General features: G+C 40.5%; 1 protein-coding gene and 13 non-coding genes across 14 annotated transcripts; all 14 read right to left on the bottom strand.

The window, feature by feature from the left end:
• Positions 1-7,246: 7,246 nt before the first annotated feature.
• On the bottom strand, positions 7,247-7,319 carry trnak-uuu (transfer RNA lysine (anticodon UUU)). Its single transcript has one exon. It is a non-coding gene; the product is annotated as a tRNA-Lys (tRNA).
• Positions 7,320-9,341: 2,022 nt separating this feature from the next.
• On the bottom strand, positions 9,342-9,423 carry trnas-cga (transfer RNA serine (anticodon CGA)). The gene has a single exon. It is a non-coding gene; the product is annotated as a tRNA-Ser (tRNA).
• Positions 9,424-9,549: 126 nt separating this feature from the next.
• Positions 9,550-9,631, bottom strand: trnas-aga (transfer RNA serine (anticodon AGA)). The gene has a single exon. It is a non-coding gene; the product is annotated as a tRNA-Ser (tRNA).
• Positions 9,632-9,880: 249 nt separating this feature from the next.
• trnal-uaa (transfer RNA leucine (anticodon UAA)) lies at positions 9,881-9,962 on the bottom strand. The gene has a single exon. It is a non-coding gene; the product is annotated as a tRNA-Leu (tRNA).
• Positions 9,963-10,090: 128 nt separating this feature from the next.
• Positions 10,091-10,162, bottom strand: trnah-gug (transfer RNA histidin (anticodon GUG)). The gene has a single exon. It is a non-coding gene; the product is annotated as a tRNA-His (tRNA).
• A 144-nt stretch (positions 10,163-10,306) lies between these two features.
• On the bottom strand, positions 10,307-10,388 carry trnal-caa (transfer RNA leucine (anticodon CAA)). Its single transcript has one exon. It is a non-coding gene; the product is annotated as a tRNA-Leu (tRNA).
• A 348-nt stretch (positions 10,389-10,736) lies between these two features.
• trnas-aga (transfer RNA serine (anticodon AGA)) lies at positions 10,737-10,818 on the bottom strand. Its single transcript has one exon. It is a non-coding gene; the product is annotated as a tRNA-Ser (tRNA).
• A 249-nt stretch (positions 10,819-11,067) lies between these two features.
• On the bottom strand, positions 11,068-11,149 carry trnas-uga (transfer RNA serine (anticodon UGA)). Its single transcript has one exon. It is a non-coding gene; the product is annotated as a tRNA-Ser (tRNA).
• A 335-nt stretch (positions 11,150-11,484) lies between these two features.
• On the bottom strand, positions 11,485-11,566 carry trnas-cga (transfer RNA serine (anticodon CGA)). The gene has a single exon. It is a non-coding gene; the product is annotated as a tRNA-Ser (tRNA).
• A 348-nt stretch (positions 11,567-11,914) lies between these two features.
• On the bottom strand, positions 11,915-11,996 carry trnas-aga (transfer RNA serine (anticodon AGA)). Its single transcript has one exon. It is a non-coding gene; the product is annotated as a tRNA-Ser (tRNA).
• A 679-nt stretch (positions 11,997-12,675) lies between these two features.
• Positions 12,676-12,757, bottom strand: trnas-aga (transfer RNA serine (anticodon AGA)). Its single transcript has one exon. It is a non-coding gene; the product is annotated as a tRNA-Ser (tRNA).
• Positions 12,758-13,000: 243 nt separating this feature from the next.
• Positions 13,001-13,081, bottom strand: trnas-cga (transfer RNA serine (anticodon CGA)). The gene has a single exon. It is a non-coding gene; the product is annotated as a tRNA-Ser (tRNA).
• Positions 13,082-13,545: 464 nt separating this feature from the next.
• trnas-aga (transfer RNA serine (anticodon AGA)) lies at positions 13,546-13,627 on the bottom strand. Its single transcript has one exon. It is a non-coding gene; the product is annotated as a tRNA-Ser (tRNA).
• Positions 13,628-18,825: 5,198 nt separating this feature from the next.
• LOC130222216 (histone H3.v1-like) lies at positions 18,826-19,597 on the bottom strand. The gene is made up of 3 exons (XM_056454850.1): positions 19,502-19,597; positions 19,249-19,389; positions 18,826-19,097 (listed from the first exon to the last, which is right to left on the bottom strand). The coding sequence occupies exons 1-3, from the start codon at positions 19,554-19,556 to the stop codon at positions 18,889-18,891; spliced, it is 405 nt and encodes a 134-aa protein (XP_056310825.1). The 5' UTR covers positions 19,557-19,597; the 3' UTR covers positions 18,826-18,888.
• Positions 19,598-22,554: the final 2,957 nt, after the last annotated feature.

Raw genomic sequence — 22,554 nt, 5'->3', positions numbered from 1 at the left:
GAAAATAATGGCAAAGAGGAGGAACATTTGATGTAAGCAGTGTGTGAGTAAATACAAACTCTGAAAAATAATAATTATAAATGAAAAGAATAAGACAAAAGGTAAAAAGTAAAATGATGAGTGTGAAAAAAGAGTAAGAAATATGTACTGTAAACTTGAAACAGGTATAGAAAATGCTAGAGAAATTAAAACAATGTAAAGAAAGACCAACTAGTGAGAAAACACTAAAATAAATTAGGAGAAAAATAAATAAGTTAAGCACAAGCTGAAGCTAAAGAAATGGAATTAGAAGAAAACTAACAAAATAGAAAATTATTACAAAATACAGATGATTTAGTAAGAAATATTTAAAAAATCAGCTGTTGGGCAGCAAAGAGAAGAACATAGATGAGAGAAGTCTTTATTTGATAAAGGAAACATGGGAAAGTGGAAAAATGTTTAGATAATAACTAAACAAATGTATATATTAAATTAAGGGGCACAGAGATGGACTTTGAGGGGTCCTTGTCTTTTCGCCTGCCGGACATTCCTGAAGGCACTGGGAAATTAAATAAGGTGTTTGGAGAATCACAAGGAGCAAATTGTTGATTGTGAACTCTTATTACATGAACTAAAGCAGTGAGCCAGGCACTGCATACAGAGAACTACTGAGACTTGACCCATTAACATATGTTCAAGAGACACTTAAAGAAGGAGAAACAAGAGACTGATAAACTGATCAAAAAAGCTAAGCTTTCCAGCAACATCAGCTGGGTGAAAGAGAAGCCATCACCAAGAGGAAGGAGGAATGCTCTACATATTAACTCCTTCAAAATGCAGGAAATATGGGGATTCCTGAATGCAACAATGCAAAGACTGCACCATCTATGAAACAGTTGCCTCGGGGTGCGAGGGAGAGAGATTGGCTGTGGCCTAGCAAACTCAATCTCAAAAGCCCAGTAGAACTATGATGCAAATCAAGTAAATTGCAAATTAAAACAAAAGTGGACCCTTTCTTGAATCAAATTAGACTCCTGTCAAATTAGTCAGGAAGGAAGGTATTATATAAATTAGGACTACACATTTAGTAAAAGCAATTTGAATTAATTAAGAATTACAAAATAAAAAGATAATATCTATTAATTATAACAGATAGAAGATGTAAGTAAGACAATTGATAATGGGGATCATACATTAAGTTAAACATTTCTGAAGCAGGGCTAGTAAAAAGCAGAATTTGTCTATACAGATGTATGATCCTGAAAGAGATTTAGACTTAGAAAATTAATACCAGGAAGAAATTAAAGGAAAAAAGAACAGCACATTAGAATAAGTCAACAGTGAGAAGCTCTAAGTGTAATAAAATATGATTTTTTGAAAAAAAGGGGGTTTAATATAATAGAGTTTGGTTCATAAATAGCCATATAACTGAAAAATTGGGAAGTAAATTTGGGGACTAATGACTAAAGCAAAACAGACCAGATAGATTCAGTGATTTTACAAAAAATTACATAAACGCTGTGGACCCAATCAGTTAGATGAGCTTGCCTTAAGAAGTAAATATCAAGAGAAAGAGAAACAATAATGAATACAACATCTGAATGAACAAATAGCTCAGAAGTTAAATGATTTAAACAAGTGCAGTGTTAAATACTTAAAGAAATATTATCATTGCTGGACTTGAATTTAGAATTAGAAAATTAACCAATACAGTGAGGGTTAAAATTAAACCAGATGCACATCTGCAGAGAAAAGAAGAAAAATGCTGAAATGATTATAAAAACAATATTGAAGTTTTATTGAGAGTAGGATTATTAACAACTAGTGATTATAATATGAAATAAATCATTGGATATTTATATTTAAATTATATTTCAAGTCAGATATGACTGTGTATGTAACTAATAAGACCTGATTTTAATTTAAATTAAAATATTTTAATTATGCTGCATTAAAGCCGGTAAAAAGCAGATGCTATAAGAACAATCAATGAGAGAAAATCTTCCAGCTGAGGTTCCTACATTTTATGAACAAATGTTCCTCCTGATGTCAAATATTGTTAAGTTATTCATTTCTGTTCAGCTTATTTTAGGTAATTAGCAGAGGAGGGTAGGTACCAATTAGTATTTACATTTCCTGGTGAAAATTATACATACACCAAAGTGCCTGAAGATCTTATGATGAATAGTAGTTTGTTACACTATGTAGCTGATTTAATTATCTCCATATAGACTTAGCTCAGTTAAAATGCAGAAAACATCTGATGACTTTTAGGGATGACTGATTTTAGCATTGATGGAACAAAGAATTTTACAAAAAAACAGCACTGGAGAAAATTTATGAAACAGGAAAAACTGCAAAGATACAGTTCTGAATTAACAGGAAAAACAGATACAATAAAGGCATTTGAGGTGATGAATGATAAATTAGTCTGTCATTGAAGGAAACACTGTAGCAGATTTAAAAGTAAATAAGTGACAGGATGTGAGGTAGTAAGTCACCTATAGTCAGTGTTGGGAGTAATGCGTTACAAAAGTAATGTATTACAGTAATTTATTACATTTTCCAGTAACGCAGTAGTGTAAGGCATTACTTTTACATTTTCAGTAATATTTTACTCGGTACATGTTCAGTAACGCGTGCGTTACAACAAACTTTTCGCCCGCAAGACACTACCAAATAAAAAATACCGCAATAAGTTCTATTTTCTGTTCGTGGTTAGTGAATATATGCGCGTGTTGTCATTAATATCCCTCTGACTATTGAAACTTTTTTACTTTGAACGCGGAATGATTTCAGCCTCTGAGCTCGAGGTCCGAGGCTATTGGCTCAGCCCGGTTCACAGTTAGGTCAAGCTCTGACGTGCAGCGGAAGAGCGGCAAAATAGATGAGCAGAAGACAGTACATTCGCGAGATGGACGTATGTGCATATGGCGTTATTTCACTGACAACAGTCGTAAGCGCAGTTTTACAAGAGCGCATTCATGTAATTCTCTGTTCATGGACAACTCGACCGCAATTTTTTTTCGCAGTCGCATGCACTCAAAACACGGCTGCTCATGTGCGAATGATCTGCTCTGACTCCGTCAGATGATGCAGACTCACATTTTGTGCCTCATGTTTCCTCTTCTTTTCCTGCTTTTGCTCTCCAGAGATCCTCCTGTTCAATTGGTTATCCCCAGAATGTTGATATGGTTTATATATTGCTACAGTATTTATTAGCAATACACGAAACACTAAAAGGTTATGATAAATTCTATAATAAATACTTGTGTTTTTGAGTGTTAGATATACTGCCTATGTTTTAGGCTAGTATTATTTACAATTTGTTAATGAATGCTTCAGCATACTGTAGTATTAAGAATAGTCAACTGATAAAATGAAATACAAAGTGTAGTTTTACTACAGTAAAGTGTGGTGAATTGTAGTATAGTATACCCTATATTGTAAAAAAAAAAACTACAGCACTGGGTAATTTGTTTATATTACGCTTGTGTTACCATAGAAACTAGTATTAGCACAACTGATTAATTGAAGTACTTTACTGTAGAACTGTTCAAAACACTGTACATGACAGGGAAAATGTCCTCCACAATCTCATCAGCAATGTGGAAGACAACAGAGACGTGTTCAATTTATTTTAGTTGCCATGATAAAATGGGATTGATAGTGAGATTTATTTGAGGAGTGAATAGTTCAGTAGGCTATAATACCTCACCAAGTTTTCCCCTATTTTTATCGGTTACATTTCTGCTTGCTTGCATTTACTTTTGTTTAAATGTTGTTTTATTTGATTAGTATGGTGCACCTTTTGGATGTTTAATAAATGTTTTTTAAAAATGTATTCTTTGCATTCAACTTCTTTTCTATGTGTCTTAAGTGTTTGAAATTGGAAATATTTCATCATATAACAAACAACAAAAAAGGTTATAGTGGATTAGATTAAAAAAATTATATGTAAGTCTATTTTAGTATTTTGGTTATTGTTAATAAATAGTGTACAAATATAAATTATATCAAAAAGCATGAAAGGAAGAGGAAACACAAGACACAAATTGTGAGTCTGCATATAATCTCACTGAGCGAGTAGTGTACTGTGAGCGCACAAGAAATTTTGTGCGTGAGCAGTGCATATTTGAGAGAGCATGAGAAAATTTGCACGCGAGCAGCGTATATTTGAGAGCTCACAAGCAGTTTTGTCCACAGAGGAAATCGGTGCACGAGCATTATATTGAGAAAGCAATGTTCATCATGCTCACTCTGTGCATGACAGTTTTGTGTTGTGAACCTGAATTTAAAGTGAATAGAATACTACTCTGTAGTAGTGAAATAGCGGCTCGTGTGCTGTGCCGCCTTTCACTCGCCCTCGCGCCTCCGTCCTTCGCCATAGTATTGCGACACCGCACATAGGAGATAAATGACGTCAGTACGTAATAACCCGTTATGATCTATTACTGAACCGATATCAACCATTTTGACACCTCTAGTAACGAGTAACGATGCAGCTCATAAAAAATCTATCGGAGTAAAAGTATTAAACTCATCGAAAATATGTACTTAAGTAAAAGTGGAAGTAGGAGAAAAAAACAGTACTCCAGTAAAATACAGATACTGCCTTTTAGTACTTAAGTACAATAGTGAAGTAGTTCTACTTCGTTACTATACATCTCTGGGTACATCAAAGGCACGTACCAAAGACTATAGACTTCTTACAGGGTTATGGTTATAAAAATTAGATTTTCTTGATCGTAGAATTAGATCAATTGCGATAAAGTACCTCCAGGTGGTTGTTTTCGCAGAATAAAGCCGATCAGTCTTAAAACAGTGCATCACAAGTCTGTTGGGCATTATTCTGCGATAACAACTGCCTGTATGTGATTTATACCTTACATAAAGACTGTGTATAACATAGTGCCTAATGTTTTTTTTGTTGGTTCACCTCTTGTTATTGAAGCAGCTCTAAAAATGTTTTTTGATCACTATTTTTAGGTGAGAATTGGCCCCAATACTTCAATCACAGGTGAACAGTTTGCCCATGTGAATTGGACTGACCCCAAAATGGCCACTAAAGATCTCTTAGTAGCCGTGTTTGGAAGGAACACCCTTGGTACACACTGCTGCACTGGCAAATGTTCAAATGCCTTCAGAGACAAAGCAGCTAAGCCACGACTGGTCTCCAAATAAGTCTCTGACATCATCGGTACGTTTTTTTCCTAAAAAAATATTTAGTAAATATTGTGATATTTTAAGATATTAAAAACAAAAATATACAAATATAATTCTATAATTACACTCAGGACTTTGCTATCTACTTTAAAAACTATGTCAGGGCTTGAGATTTAGCATTAAAATAAAATTGTCAATTATTTCTCAGAGTATTAGTCACTTGGGGGTTCTTTTGCTCTCAGATGTGGTTTGGGTCTAAATATGTTTCTTTTTCTTATCTCTGACAGTTTACATCAAAAATTAATAGAATGTTGAAGCCAGCCAAATAAGGAAGCCCATCTCCCAAAAATGCGCTGATTAAGTGCAAAATGACAAAAAGACCCCACAATTTTGTGTAATTTTTTAGAACTTTGTGTGTGAATATTTTTTATCTGCTCATATAATGAAAACAATTCAAATCGAACAATGTTGAAACAACAGGACATAATTTTGTTGCCCTTTTTAAATCAATATTTTCAGAGGTTTGTGCACTAATGCTGTTCTCTAATATAGGTTGCACAAAAATTAAGGTGTCAAGGTGACTTTTCATAAGACAGTCACAGATACAAAAGAAAAGTGTACATTTAGGATTCCATTAAAATTCCATATACTTGTCATATAAGTCGTATTAGACAATCTGATGGATTCCTTTAGGTTTTAAGGTTCCAAAAACAAATAGGAATTCTAAATGGAATCCTACACAGAAATCCTATTGGAATTTCTAACATATTTTGGAACCTTTCCTAAAGGATTCCAATAGGATTTCTTTATAGGATTCCATTGAGAATTCCAGTTGGAATTTCCACGTGGGGTGCGTGCGTACAATTCTGAACAGTATCCCAAGCATAAACGTCAGACATACACTAGACTGTTTAGAGCTGACTCCAGACCTGTGAAACGGATCCACAATCAAATAGAACACACACACTTAAATATAATCTGTTTCTTATCCGAGGCTGAGTGCAGTCTCAGCCGTCTTTATCAAAACTGGTTAAAAACCGGTATAATCTACATTCAGGCTGTTATATCCTTACTACACAAAGTCTATCTTGAATAAAAAGTAGAATCACCTTAAAAGAATTAACCGTAAAAACAGCAAAATCCCTTAAGACATTTTAGATAGTATTAACTCTTAGAAATAACAATGGAGACTGTTGCTTCCGGTCCTCAGCCCTCAGCTCCACTCAAGGTCTCCGTGACCTCTGACCTAGTTTGGTGGCTCCTGAAAAAGTTATAAAGAGACACTTATATTCACTTATTCATTAATAAAATCAATTCAAAGTTAATTACTCATTCAGATAATCAAATAATTATATAAAAATAATGAGAAACAAGATGATGAGGAAAGGATAAACGTTGATTCATGCTGAGATGGATAGGAAGGTAGAAATCCGAATCCTCCACGCTCTACAAAGGTTGGCTTACACGCCCAAACAGGGACTTGAACCCAGAAACGTCAGATGAAAAGTCTGACGCTCTACCGACTGAGTTATCCGGGATCACTGGGGGATTAGCTTAGATTTAAGCGCTTGTGACATGTCAGAGTAGCAGCGTGCACTGAAAAGTGGGCTGTACAAAACAGGTGGCAAGAGGCAGGTGTGATGCCAATGTCACCTTAAGGAATCCTGCCGTGACCCTGATTCGAAGCGGGGTTGCTGCGGCCACAATGCAGAGTACTAACCACAATCCGTTCACGGCGAGTTACCGGACAGCCATTGTGGCCCCTGTGTGGCATGTTTCTCCCTCTGATTTGCCCCTTTCGGTTCAGTGAGCACACGCTGTTGTTTTTCTCCTGCTACCAGCATGACGCTTTTCCCAAGTAACGCTGGAATTGCAAACATTTGATGACTGTTGCAAGTTTAAAAAGGAAGAGGACGAGCACGTGGTCTGCAGGACCCCAATGGATTTCTAATGCACCACCTTAACCACTCGGGCGCAACTACAAGACTGCCTGTGCTCTCCATGTCCTCATGCCTAGTACACGTGTTGTGCATCCAGATGAAACTTTCAGCAAGCAATAGCTCACTGGCAAAAGCTGTGGCTCCGCAAGAAGAGCCTTACACGCCCAAGCAGGGACTTGAACCCTGGACCCTCAGATTAAAAGTCTGATGCTCTACCGACTGAGCTACCCGGGCTCCATGGCAGTGCCTTGCAAGTAGGCAAGGTTTAGGGTTGTGGTCGGCGCAGACCTTTACGGTACACAAAAGTTTACCGTGAGGTGGGGTTTGGACTTGTGGTTGGTGTAGATGTTGCTAAAACACAACAGGTTACTGTGAGGTTGGGTTTATGGTTGTTGTAGGTGTAGACGTCAGTAAAACACAGTAGTTTGGACTCCATGTCATGTCGGAGACATTAAAAAGATCAATGACAACTGCAGAAGGTCTTTCTGTTGTTGTGGCAATAAATGGAGACTTAACCATTGAAACGATTCCTTCCATGCCTTAGAAGCGTGACTTGATCAATGCTTACCTACACAGCATGCTGGCATCAAAGGTCCCGTTGCTCATTTCGAATCCCAAGTCTTCTACACTTTAGGAAACGTAAACATTCAGGACGTGCCATTAGCACAGCCTGCACTAAAAGGAGGCAGGAGATTACGGGTGGCATCACAGAGTGCAACGCCAATGCCACCTTGAAAAGCCTGCCATGACCCGGATTCGAACCGGGGTTGCTGCGGCCACAACGCAGAGTACGAACCACTATACGATCACGGCGAGCTACGGGACAGCCACTGCAGCCTCGCTCTCTGTCATACGTCTTTGAAAATGGAGGGCCCCCAGGGCAGTCAGTAGTCGCACGCTGCGGTTTTATTTTTGTTGCTTTTCCCTACCAGCACATCCCTTTTGCGAAGAAACACTGGGGTTGCAAACAATCAAGGAAAGTCGCAAACTAAATCCTGCGCGCAGCCTGGACGTAGTCGGCAGGATTCGAACTTGCGCGGGGAGACCCCAATGGATTTCTAGTCCATCGCCTTTACCACTCAGCCACGACTACGAAGCTTGACCTTTCCATTGTGCTCTTGCCTGGCGCATTGGTCGTGCTGCCCGATGACATGTAGAGCAAGCAAGAGCTCACCAGCAATAGATGTCGCTTGTAGGGATGGTATGCAGTTTAACCCAAAGAATGACCAGTCTGTCAGACAAAGAAGAGCCGGAGTCAGAGATTTAAATAAATAAATAAATAAAGTTTACTGAAGATAGTTTGCAGTTACATCAGCAGAAGCCAGCTTCAACACTCACCATGAGTTCCTAGGGCGCTCTGCTTACAATCACAAATCAGTAACAATTATACTCTCACATAAGGTCATTAACTGCGTCACGCATATAGGTGTTCTAACCTGATTGGATAAAACACAGATAGACTAGGAAAATTTCCATGTGGGGTGCATGCGTACAATTCTGAACAGTATCTCAAGCATAAACGTCAGACATCCACTAGACTGTTTAGAGCTGACTCCAGATCTGTGAAACGGATCCACAATCAAATAGAACACACACACACTTAAAGTATAATCTGTTTCTTATCCGAGGCTAAGTGTAGTCTCAGCCGTCTTTATCAAAACTTGTTAAAAACCAGTATAATCTACATTCAGGCAGTTATATCCTTACCGGCTGACAACACTTTCTCATCACAGCACAGACCTGCGTCCTCTTAAAAAAAACAGATGCAGTCGTCCTCCAGGAAACGGCGTTTCAGAGCTGTGCCATGCCACTGCTGAGCTGCACCGTGAAAGACATTGAAGTCATTAGGTGTTACCAAAGCCATGGTCCAAAAGCATGGCCAAAAGCACATTTCGCCTGGGCCTTTTGGAACTGTGCTAGCATCAGTCTTGAAAAGAGCTGTGCATAAAGCAACTCTCCAGAAGCAGATGGAGTGGGGAAAATGTGCCACAAAGGGACAGCCAAAAAGGACTGGGTGACTTGGAAAAAAAACTATCAAATCCCAATCTTGATGAGCCGTACAAGATGTTGCTGTCGATTTATTGAACGTTTCTCTAGGCAACATCAGAGTGTAGGGACTACAAAAAAAGCTAAATTGCGACTAGTCGCTGGACTTGAATTATTTAATAGGGGATTAAACACGCAGGCCCGCAACCAAACAACGCAAAAGCCACAGTTCCTCTCACAGAGAGAAAAAGCAAAAGCAGCTGGCTGTTCCGTAGTCGGCAGGGTTCGAACCTGCGCGGGGAGACCCCAATGGATTTCGAGTCCATCGCCTTAACCTCTCGGCCACGACTACGCATGATGACAGCCTGTTGACTTTTTGTGACAGGGGCTTGTTTGTGAGTTGCAGAGGAGGATTGCAATTACGTATAGGAGGCTTGAAAGTAAAGAGAACAACAACATAAGTGGACGTGCAAAACAACGTAGTCGGCAGGATTCGAACCTGCGCGGGGAAACCCCAATGGATTTCTAGTCCATCGCCTTAACCACTCAGCCACGACTACAGACATCTGCTTTCTCTCTCCTACTGAGGTCGCAACCAAGCACAGGGTCAACAGGGGTAGAGGAAGGTGCACTAGCTCTTGTACAACTTTTCCGTACAATCTCTGAGAAGCAGGGACAGCATAGCTCTCTAATCTAACACACTCAGCTAACTTCATGGGCACTCTTTCCACACAAGCTGATGATCTGAATTCAGAGCAAAAGCCACAGTTCCTCTCACAGAGAGAAAAAGCAAAAGCAGCTGGCTATTCCGTAGTCTGCAGGGTTCGAACCTGCGCGGGGAGACCCCAATGGATTTTAAGTCCATCGCCTTAACCTCTCGGCCACAACTACGCATGGTGGCAGCCCGTTGACTTTTTCTGCTGAATTTGGGCAACAGTGAACGCAGCACAGTTGGGGCATAAATGGCCTAAGGTTGTAAAAAGCGGCACAAGCATTGCTCGCAGTTAACAGGAACACGCTGCCGTGACCCGGATTCGAACCGGGGTTGCTGCGGCCACAACGCAGAGTACTGACCACTATACGACCACGGCACACCGCTCGCTCACCGATAAGCTCTGCAGCTACCTGGACACTAAGGGACACTGGTTTGTTTGCGAGATTCAGAGGAGGACAGCATTTCCGTTAGGGGGCAATGAGCAAAATATGCAAGTGGACTTTGTGGAAATACCAACCGACGTAGTCGGCAGAGTTCGAACCTGCGCGGGGAGACCCCAATGGATTTTGAGTCCATCACCTTAACCTCTCGGCCACAACTACACCTGGCCTTGACTTGTCTGCTCTGTTGGCCGGATGTGGGCAACAGTAGATACAGCAGAGGTTGGGGTGAGAAATCCAGCCATGGCCTGAGGTGACGAAAACTCAGCCCAGCATGGCTTTCCGTTAATAGGTACGTGCTGCTGTGACCGGGATTCAAACTGGGATTTCTCTGGCCACAACACAGAGTACGGATCACTGTACAGTCGCGGCAAACCACTGTCGCTCACCCACAGCTGCCTGGTCTCTAAGTGACAGGGGCTTGTTTGTGAGTTGCAGAGGAGGATTGCAATTACGTATAGGAGGCTTGAAAGTAAAGAGAACAACAACATAAGTGGACGTGCAAAACAACGCAGTCGGCAGGATTCGAACCTGCGCGGGGAAACCCCAATGGATTTCTAGTCCATCGCCTTAACCACTCGGCCACGACTACAGACATCTGCTTTCTCTCTCCTACTGAGGTGGCAACCAAGCACAGGGTCAACAGGGGTAGAGGAAGGTGCACTAGCTCTTGTACAACTTTTCCGTACAATCTCTGAGAAGCAGGGACAGCATAGCTCTCTAATCTAACACACTCAGCTAACTTCATGGGCACTCTTTCCACACAAGCTGATGATCTGAATTCAGAGCAAAAGCCACAGTTCCTCTCACAGAGAGAAAAAGCAAAAGCAGCTGGCTATTCCGTAGTCGGCAGGGTTCGAACCTGCGCGGGGAGACCCCAATGGATTTCAAGTCCATCGCCTTAACCTCTCGGCCACGACTACGCATGGTGGCAGCCCGTTGACTTTTTCTGCTGAATTTGGGCAACACTGAACGCAGCACAGTTGGGGCATAAATGGCCTGAGGTTGTAAAAAGCGGCACAAGCATGGCTCGCAGTTAACAGGAACACGCTGCCGTGACCCGGATTCGAACCGGGGTTGCTGCGGCCACAACGCAGAGTACTGAACACTATACGATCACGGCACACCGCTTGCTTACCGATAAGCTCTGCACCTACCTGGACACTAAGGGACACTGGTTTGATTGCGAGATTCAGAGGAGGACAGCATTTCCGTTAGGGGGCAATGAGCAAATGGACTTTGTGGAAATACCAACCGATGTAGTCGGCAGGGTTCGAACCTGCGCGGGGAGACCCCAATGGATTTCGAGTCCATCGCCTTAACCTCTCGGCCACGACTACACCTGGCCTTGACTTGTCTGCTCTGTTGGCCGGATGTGGGCAACACTAGATACAGCAGAGGTTGGGGTGAGAAATCCAGCCATGGCCTGAGGTGACGAAAACTCAGCCCAGCATGGCTTTCCGTTAATAGGTACGTGCTGATGTGACAGGGATTCAAACTGGGATTTCTCTGGCCACAACACAGAGTACGGATCACTGTACAGTCGCGGCAAACCACTGTCGCTCACCCACAGCTGCCTGGTTTCTAAGTGACAGGGGCTTGTTTGTGAGTTGCAGAGGAGGATTGCAATTACGTATAGGAGGCTTGAAAGAAAAGAGAACAACAACATAAGTGGACGTGCAAAACAACGTAGTCGGCAGGATTCGAACCTGCGCGGGGAAACCCCAATGGATTTCTAGTCCATCACCTTAACCACTCGGCCACGACTACAGACATCTGCTTTCTCTCTCCTACTGAGGTGGCAGCCAAGCACAAGGTCAACAGGGGTAGAGGAAGGTGCACTAGCTCTTGTACAACTTTTCCGTACAATCTCTAGGAAGCAGGGACAGCATAGCTCTCTAATCTAACACACTCAGCTAACTTCATGGGCACTCTTTCCACACAATCTGATGATCTGAATTCAGAGCAAAAGCCACAGTTCCTCTCACAGAGAGAAAAAGCAAAATCAGCTGGCTATTCCGTAGTCTGCAGGGTTCGAACCTGCGCGGGGAGACCCCAATGGATTTCAAGTCCATCGCTTTAACCTCTCGGCCCCGACTACACCTGGCCTTGACTTGTCTGCTCTGTTGGCCGGATGTGGGCAACACTAGATACAGCAGAGGTTGGGGTGAGAAATCCAGCCATGGCCTGAGGTGACGAAAACTCAGCCCAGCATGGCTTTCCGTTAATAGGTACGTGCTGCTGTGACCGGGATTCAAACTGGGATTTCTCTGGCCACAACACAGAGTACGGATCACTGTACAGTCGCGGCAAACCACTGTCGCTCACCCACCGCTGCCTGGTCTCTAAGTGACAGGGGCTTGTTTGTGAGTTGCAGAGGAGGATTGCAATTACGTATAGGAGGCTTGAAAGAAAAGAGAACAACAACATAAGTGGACGTGCAAAACAACGTAGTCGGCAGGATTCGAACCTGTGCGGGGAAACCCCAATGGATTTCTAGTCCATCGCCTTAACCACTCGGCCACGACTACAGACATCTGCTTTCTCTCTCCTACTGAGGTGGCAGCCAAGCACAGGGTCAACAGGGGTAGAGGAAGGTGCACTAGCTCTTGTACAACTTTTCCGTACAATCTCTGGGAAGCAGGGACAGCATAGCTCTCTAATCTAACACACTCAGCTAACTTCATGGGCACTCTTTCCACACAATCTGATGATCTGAATTCAGAGCAAAAGTCACAGTTCCTCTCACAGAGAGCAAAAGCAGCTGGCTATTCCGTAGTCGGCAGGGTTCGAACCTGCGCGGGGAGACCTCAATGGATTTCGAGTCCATCGCCTAACCTCTCGGCCACGACTACGCATGGTGGCAACCCGTTGACTTTTTCTGCTGAATTTGGGCAACATTGAACGCAGCACAGTTGGGGCATAAATGGCCTTAGGTTGTAAAAAGCGGCACAAGCATTGCTCGCAGTTAACAGGAATACGCTGCCGTGACCCAGATTCGAACCGGGGTTGCTGCGGCCACTACGCAGAGTTCTGTTCACTATACGATCACGGCACACCGCTCGCTCACCAATAAGCTCTGCAGCTACCTGGACACTAAGGGACACTGGTTTGTGACCGGGATTCAAACTGGGATTTCTCTGGCCACAACACAGAGTACGGATCACTGTACGGTCGCGGCAAACCACTGTCACTCACCCACAGCTACCTGGTCACTAAGTGACAGGGGCTGATTTGTGAGATGCAGAGGAGGATTGCAATTACGCATTGGAGGCTTGAAAGAAAAGAGAACAACAACATAAGTGGACGTGCAAAACACCGTAGCCGGCAGGATTCGATCCTGCGCGGGGAAACCCCAATGGATTTCTAGTCCATCGCCTTAACCACTCGGCCACGACTACAGACGTCTGCTTTCTCTCTCCTGCTGAGGTGGCAACCAAGCACAGGGTCAACAGGGGTAGAGTAAGGTGCACTAGCTATTGTGCAACTTTTCCGTACAATCTCTGGGAAGTAGGGACAGCATAGCTCTCTAACACACTCAGCTAACTTCATGGGCACTCTTTCCACACAAGCTGATGATCTGAATTCAGAGCAACGTGCTCTCGCAGGCCACACCACAATAGACAGCCACCAAGTGATATGAAAAGAACAACGAGGTCTCTGACAAACTGACAGGCATAAATGGCCTGAGGCTGTAAAAAGCGGCACAAGCATTGCTTGAAAGCATTAGTTGAAAGCCACGGGGTACTTGAAGTCAAGATCTCCATTACCAAAGCTTAGTGGAACCATGTAGGTTTGTAACGTGACAGTGAGATTCAAGCAAGATTGGATCAATCTTATTTGAAGTGTGCAGCAAGTCTGAGAATTCGAAACTAACTATTGTCCTCAGATCATCACGCCTAAGTTTTGAGAAAACCAGTCCGAACTGTTTCACACAACTTAAATATAACCCAACATAGACAACCCAGTTGGGACTTAAACCCACAATCCCCAGCTTCGAAGGCCGATGCCTTATCCATTAGGCCACTGGGTCAAGACTAATCTTTGTCATATCTGATGTATGGCTCAGGAAGTTCTTGTAACTCAGAAAAACAGTACTTTAGGATCCCTATGCCATATTGCATTCAGACGATCTGATGTGTACACCTAATGACAAAACAGCTTCTCTGAGGAGTTTTCCATTGTCATGTCTTTTTGACCAAAGGGTATGAACCTAGCTTTTTAAAGGTAACACTGGATTGTCTTGCACAGTCAACTTAAAAGGAACTGCATCAAAGACAACCCAGTTGGTACTTTAAACCCACAATCCCCAGCTTCGAAGGCTGGTGCCTAATCCATTAGGCCACTGGACTGTTTTATACTTACTGTGAACTGTAATATGCCTCCACGGAGTTGCTGACACACGTAACAAAAACAACATGAACAAAGAGTAGAGTGGATCGGTCTCACAGAATTTTTTGTGGCACTGCATACTGCTTCTACAGGGTTCGTTGGTCTAGGGGTATTTTTCTCACTTAGGGTGCGAGAGGTCCCGGGTTCAAATCCTGGACGAGCCCTATGACTGTCATAGAGAAAGCAGCGGTGCTGTGCTATCCAAGGTGTTCCTATGTTAATTGTAGCAGCTTTTGCTGTGACTTTAGTGAATGAACATTTAGTGGACTTCTGATCTAAATCAGTCTAACATGTACAATTATACAGACAAAAAAAGGAGCGGCAATGATTCGGTTGTTAGATTTGTTTATGGATCTTGAACAACCCACCAGCTTTATGTGTAAGCACCATTTTTGTCTTTGTACACAGTCTCTTCTCTGTAGGCACCATGCAGGATTCAAAATGGCCTTTTGCGTTAGGTATCTCGTTACCCTTTTAGTCATAACAGGTAATATGCATGGCAATGCAGGAAGTTAATGACATGCAAACACATCTCAAGAAGGTTTTCACAGCTACCATGTTTCATCCACCAAACATTGCTCCCAAATTGAAGTGAGACCTTCAAAGACAACCCAGATGGGTCTTGAACCAACAATCCCAAGCCCCGGAGGCTGATGCCCTATCCCTTAGGCCACTGGGTCATTTCGGCAATCATTTGTCTTGGATTTTTTCTATGCCTTCAACAAGATGCCAACGAAAAGGAGCCGGGAAACACTTTATTTTGATGGTCCCCCTTTAGATAGTCTGCTGACCGTAAGTTACTTTTCAAGTTCTTAACTGTTTACTTTCATCTGGATAGTATCTGTAAATTGTCTTTAAATGTTCTTAGGCAATCAATACAATGTCAACAGCATGTAAACATTTATTAAACTTTCGGTAAGATAAGTGTTACCAATTTAGCTTCTAGATGTTCAACAGTGTATCAGTAGATATGCAACAAATCTTCAACAGATGTTCAACAGTTTATTAGTACATATGCAACAAATCCTCAACATTTAGGTTCTAGATGTTCAACAGTGTATCAGTAGATATGCAACAAATCCTCAACATTTAATAAACTTGGTAAGTTACGTGTTACCAAATTAGGTTGTAGATGTTCAACAGTGTTTCAGTAGATTTGCAACAAATCTTCAACAGATGTTCAACAATGTATTAGTAGATATGCAACAAATCCTCAACAAGTTTTCAGAACATTGACCACCAAGATGTTTGTTGTTATTGTCTGCATGTAGTTGTTATCCAGTTAATGAATAGACTTTGAGTAAACATTCAGATGCCTATAAGTAGCAACGCAACATATTTTAACATGAACTTTAATCAAATATAAAATTAGGGTTAGGTACAATCTAAGAGTGTTCAATTAACTATTTGTTGCATTTAACCTAACTTTCAGTAGACAGTTATTTTACTTTAAAGGGCACATAGTTTACCTCTTTTTTATGATTTAATGTTAATATTATGGTTCTTCTGAGTGTGCCAGTTTAGGTTCAGTTTAAAACACAATTCAGATTTTTTTATTATAATGTGTTAAAAAGTGTTATGTTGGGGGCGTGTCCACAGTTCGCTGATTTATGGGTGTGTTGCTTTACATGTAAATTAGTTTCGGCTTCCCGCCAACGTAACAAGGGGCGGGGCCATGAGCTCACCCGCTCTGCGTTTGCAACAGAGTCTGACAGGCAGACAGAGAAGGAGCAGGAGTGAGAGGTTCAGCAATCAGTTGTACATGTACGACTCGGACACAGACCAAGCAGAGAGTACAAAATCATATGTGTCTTTGTACAGTTTTACAGCCTACTGTGTGCTAGTTTCAAGTGCCGAGCTTGTACACAGAAACTAATAACCACGCACACTGAATGAACTTTTACTGAGGCACCGGATGCGCCGCTCTAAGCCGCGACACGGCATACCAGACACTCTCTGTGGCAGGGCAGAAACATGAAGTGTTCCGAATTATCGCGCCACGCATTTTTTAATTCTAAACATAGGTTTCTATTAGGGTACACACAACGGCAATTCAAGTCTGCAGCGGTCCGAGGCGCCCAGCCGTCGACTTGAGTGTACCCTGATAGAAACATATGTTTAGAATTCTAAAACGCATGCTAGTTAAGATCACAGGGAGCTTCTGGGATCGCGAGAAATGCAAACGGCTGAAGTATAAGGTAGACTCAATGAGAAGTACACGTTTGCAAACCTACCTAAAGATACAATCAATAATTCCGATTAGAGCGTTAATGTGGAGAATATTGATCTTGTGTTGAGCCCAATGAGCCTTGCATCTAAAAATAGAGCTAGCGTGTTCCTTTAGTGATATCGCTTCGACTCACGCTGAAAATGGTGGACGTGAATCAACAAACTGAGGATACGATGACGCGCCTGTCAATCAATATTGGTGGGCGGGGGGACCGCACTCCTACAGAAAGTTGCGATCGGTCTGAAAACCGCTCCAATTCGTCCACCGTTTTTATGTTGTTAAATTGAAAAAAAAGCATTGGGTGTGCTTATATCACCCAATATGATGGTCTATACACCATACATGTACATATGACTGTCCAAACAGCTTGAAAAGTAGATTTTTTACCATGGGTGCCCTTTAAGGTACATTTATCAGCTCATCTGTTGTCACACTGGGCCCATCAAAATGAAGTGGAAAACCTAAGAAATGCTGTTGAATGACTACTGTAAGGAGCCAACATCACAGACAGCATGGCTACTAGCAGGGGTGTTGCTAGACATAAAGCTCTACTCTAAATATAATATACATTTGTATATTATATTTATCATAAATAAAAGTATTCTTATCTAGGCTGAAAAATAACTAATTTTAGAAATACAATTTAGATGACGAGGTGGCGCAGTGGGTAGCACGTTCGCCTTGGCTGGGTCAGGTGGCATTTCTGTGACATTCCATGTTGGTGTGGGCTTCCTTTGAGTGCTCCAGTTTCCCCCACAAGTCCAAAGACATGTGGTACAGGTGAACTGAGTAAGCTCAAATTGTCCGTAGTGAATATGAGTGTGTTCGGATGTTTCCCAGTAATGGGTTGCACCTAAAAGGGCATCCGCTGTGTAAAACATGTGCTGAATAAGTTGGTGGTTCATTCCGCTGTGGCGACCCAGGATTAAAAAAGGGAAAAAATTTAATGAATTTAGACGGCATTTAAAGGTTTTTGCATCTGATCTCAATATAATATATATTTTTGGCATTATAAGCTGAGCTTATTGTGCTGCACTTTTTTGCTTCTACATTTTAACAACAGTAAACAGAAACATTATTGAACAAAGAAACATACAATAAACATGGCCTTAACAATAAGCGACATAGCAAATCTACTCTAATCTCTTATTCAGACAAAAAGGCAAAAGTGAACCCTTCCTTTTCATTGATAGGACTTTTATGTGAACATCTCCAACAATGAGCTCTCTACACTTTGAGTGAACTCTGTTCATTTTTCTGGTGTGAAGCTGATGCTGTTAAATTGCTCCCTGTTAGCAAAGTACAGCTCTGCAGCTGGAGCGAGCTGGGCCACTGCATTTCGAGAGACACCTTCTCTCTGGAATGCTCTGGTCATGGTTGCTCCACGTCTTGTCAGCTTCAAAAGCCTTTTCTAGCGCTGTAGGACATCACGAACATTATTAGCTGAAAAACTATTTAAAACAATTAATACCTTCATGACCAAATAATCACAATGGAACCACCTATCCTAAGCCCAATGAGCACGTAAAACTATAGAAAGAAGTATCATTAACACTGGCACATCTGTGTGTGTATAAGAGCGTGAAAACAGTACATTTGAGACAGAGAGATAGAATGTAGGTGTGTGTGAGAGAGCATGTACAAGAGTGAGTGTGTGAGTGTGTACAGGTGTGTGTAATTGTGTATAAGACTTTGTGTGAGAGAGAGAGCATGTACTTGTGTGTGTGTCTGAGAGAGAGAGAGAGAGAGAGAGAGCGCATGTACATGTGTACTTGTGTGTGTGTGAGTGAGAGCATGTACAAGTGTGTGTGAGTGTATAAGAGAGTGAGCATGAACTGTATGTGTGTGTGAGAGAAACAGCATGTTTGTCTGAGATTTTCAAAAACACATTTAATTGTGGATTGCATAGAGAGGAGACAATTGAAACAAATGACACACCAAACTGTTATTTTAAAAAGAAAACAAATCGTATCATTCATTATGATGTAAACAGAAATAACTACCATAAAATAAAACTGGACCTCGTTTATCTTGTCATATTTATTCTTCTTGTCCTTCTTCTTGTTCTTTCTCTGTTTCTTGCTGTTGTTTTTCTTCTCGAGTCTCTTCTGAACTGGAACTGGAAGAGGTGTCATCACAGGATTCGTCTGTCACTGATGACTCTACATCCGTTGATGCGTTCTCATCACTAAATAGGTCAACAGCACTGGATTCTTCACGTCCAACTGATGTACCAGGAATCAGATCATCTGAATGTAAAATCAATACAAATGACTGAAAAAGTTTTTTTTGCAATATACTATTAGAAACAGTGCACAACCAGTCTAATCTCTACAAACTAATATACACAGTGTCTGTATTAACTCATACATTATACAAAACAATATGTTCAGCTCTTACTTTGCTGCTGCATTGAAAGCTCCACTACTTGCTGGCGAAGTTCACTGTTCAAGGCTTCCAGCTCATGAACTTTATTTTGTAACACTTCTGCCGTGTTCTGCCACATCAGTATTTCTTGCTTTATTGGTTTCGTTGTATTCACTGGAAGTAAAACAGGGTGACAGTTATATTTCATCTTTTGTATACAGTGTTAACATTTATATAATTATACTGTATGAAGTTAGCAGTTTAAAGAGGTAACAGATAGGCTTACCTTCACCCTCCACGCTTCCTAGGTTGTGTTTTTTACGGGTGTTGTACTGAGACATCTATAAATATTAAAAATCATTTTAGAAGGTGGCAAAACATTTAAGGCCATCGGGCAGTTAGTTAAACAGTGTTGTGCTGAAATGTCCTGAAAACTTGTCAGACCAAGCAGTTATTTACTTTTTGGTTTTATATTTAAGCAAACCCTGCTGAAAAATCCAGCTTAAACCAGCCTAGGCTGGTTGGCTGGTTTTAGCTGGTTGACCAGCCTGGTTTTAGAGGGGTTTTGGCCATTTCCAGGCTGGTTTCCAGCCTGGTCTTAGCTGGTCAGGCTGGAAAATGACTAGCTAAATCCAGCTAAAACCACCTTGACCAGCCTGGTTTAAGCTGGACATAGCTGGTTTTGGCTGGTCATTTTCTAGACTGACTAGCTAAGACCAGGCTGGAAATGGCTGAAAACCAGCCTGGAAATGGCCAAAACCCCTCTAAAACCAGGCTGGTCAACCAGCTAAAACCAGCCAACCAGCCTAGGCTGGTTTAAGCTGTTTTTTTCAGTAGGGATGTTTTAAGGGAACTGGATATAATTATCAATAATATTATTTTAATATAATGTAATCACTTTTATTTTAAATAATTATTATAATTATATATATATATATTTATATCCACACACTCACACACAGAGTCTAAAAATGATTATTAAGCATATAATATACACCCAATCTAAAGATACATTATTAAAGCATGCAAAGCTACTTGAAGTTTATACAGGTTTTCATGACAGATGGTGATTAAATAGATTTTTTTGCCTATATCACTTTCTGTACTTGAAAACAAAATATTTATGCTTTTTAAAATCTAGTTTACAACAACTGACTACCATATAGGCTGAGTTAAAATGGATCGATGTTGATGCGAGCTGATCACTTTCCATTAGGCCTACTTGAAACAGTAACACAGTCAAATCACAAGAAACATTAGGTCAAAAACTTCATACATACCTTTTCTTACACGGTTGTTCCGTTTGGATCTTCTAGAGGGCGCTTAGCTGCACATAATTTGAAGTCGAGCCTCTATGTCTTATGGGAGAGATTAAAAACACTGTCATATTTAATGAAAAACGAATTATATTACTTCTAGCCATCTCATTTACAAATTAAAATCGTCCTGCTAACGTTTAAAAATATTAAATAAGGTTTATTTTGAGTCATCTGAAATGACCATGTGATGACAGCGCTTAGAAATGTAACAGGTACCTTGTGACATCGACATCGTCAGGACCACTGACTGTAAAAGCTATTATGAATATAATAAAAGAAATAAACTTTACTATGATTTATAATTAGATTAATATTATGAATGCAAACCGCTCAGAAAAAAATATTTCATTTAAAATAAAACCTATTCCTTAAACATCTGGGTCGTCATTTTTATTATTGTAATGATCTGGATTTGCAAACACAAACTTATTACTAAAGAACAATGACATTTTTAAACTTTCCTTCAGTCTAGGGTTTTTGTTCAGAAACAATAATATAATAAATTCATTTCTCTTTTAGCACGTCTTCAATGTCTTTAAACAAATAAATGTAAAACAAATATGCATTTCAAATACATTTTTAATAAACAAAGACCACAAACTTATTACTGGCGAACAAATATTCTAAAACTTTTTTAGCTTTTGTTCACTGTTTTGTTCAAAATAACAAAATAAAGTGTTTCTCTTTCATTAGACACTAAACATTGCCTTACTTTATAAACAAAGGGCAAATAGTTGCTTGTATATAATGAGAGATATTCAGACATGTTCATATTTTAAGTTTATGGTATACAGTGGTGGCCAGAAATATTAGAACACCTGTATTCTCACCAGCTAAAAATGTTTTGTGTTTTTAAATGTTATTTTATTATTTCCTACTAACACACTTCAGCAAAACATAACTGACTTAAAACCATTTTTAGCAGGTTAAAACACTACTGTTGTAATAATTTTGGCCACCACTGTATATTATTAAATTTCAAAATAATTCATATAAATAGCAGGTATATATGCTGTCTACAGTAGGTGAGAGTTCAAAGTGACCATTACCGCTGTGGCTTATACCGCCGCCATTTTAAATGGGCAAGCTTCTCAATCAGTCTCTTGACAACAGAGGGAAACATTTGTGTACAGATTAGTTTGTCTTCTTCTTCAGTCTTTTCAGAGGAATACAACATTGTTTCTGTGAAATCCCTGATTGTATAATACCTTCAGTCAAGCCTGGCCCTAAAGTTTTACCCATTATTTTATATTTGACTGCACAAATCTTCTCAGTACATGTCAAACAAAGACATTCGCTCAATTACTAATAGATCTCAGATTTCTTTACCTGTTTGCGTGAGTTTTTGGAATTATATATTTAAGTGACAGAATGATCCGAGTTTTACATAAATTCCTCTTATATAATAAAGTTGGTGAAGTCTCTACTCATAACTGCTCTAAATCACAAACTTGCTCAATCTTATAATATTATCTCCCCAAATGCTCTTTTTGTATTCAGTCTGAAGAAATATAAAGTCATTTGCTTTGGGAGTGTACTTAATATCAAGTGTTTTGCGTTGACTTTTCTAGTTCTCCTAAAAATGCTTTTATCCAAACTTTTGTATCCTCTAATATTGTATTTTTAGTTACTCGTTGAATCTAGAGCCTTCTTACTATAAATGTATTAATTTATAGCTTTTTCTTTCTACATTTGGCATCCAGAGATTTTGATATGTATGTGAACTCTAACAATTACTGCATGGAAGACTCTTGCTTGGCGAGTCTCATAAACTAGCTATTTTATACGTATCCGAAATCCTTTAGCATTCAAATTTGCTATTTAACGTCTCTGCAATTAATGCAATACTATATGTAAAAACGAAACTATCATATACGAACTTTTGGGAAATGGCAAATCAACAAACGACATAGCTGGCTAACGATGGTGTTGGGAAACGCATCCCAGGTTGTGAATTATATTTTTCCACATTATAGGCTAACCTATGCGGTGCAACAGGTAACAATTTTGCTTTAGACCT

This window comes from Danio aesculapii, chromosome 4 (assembly GCF_903798145.1).
Source record: "Danio aesculapii chromosome 4, fDanAes4.1, whole genome shotgun sequence".
NCBI classification, from domain to species: Eukaryota; Metazoa; Chordata; class Actinopteri; order Cypriniformes; family Danionidae; genus Danio; species Danio aesculapii.
This window is presented reverse-complemented; position numbering and strand designations above follow the sequence as displayed.

What these genes read in the sequence shown, in the direction of transcription:
- LOC130222216 (XM_056454850.1), bottom strand. Translation starts at nt 19,556, where the DNA reads ATGTCTCAGTACAACACCCGTAAAAAACACAACCTAGGAAGCGTGGAG. An exon ending in AGGAAGCGTGGAGGGTGAAG is followed by an intron (nt 19,390 to 19,501) that starts GTAAGCCTATCT and finishes TTTTACTTCCAG; the next exon opens with TGAATACAACGAAACCAATA. An exon ending in GCTTTCAATGCAGCAGCAAA is followed by an intron (nt 19,098 to 19,248) that starts GTAAGAGCTGAA and finishes TTTTACATTCAG; the next exon opens with ATGATCTGATTCCTGGTACA.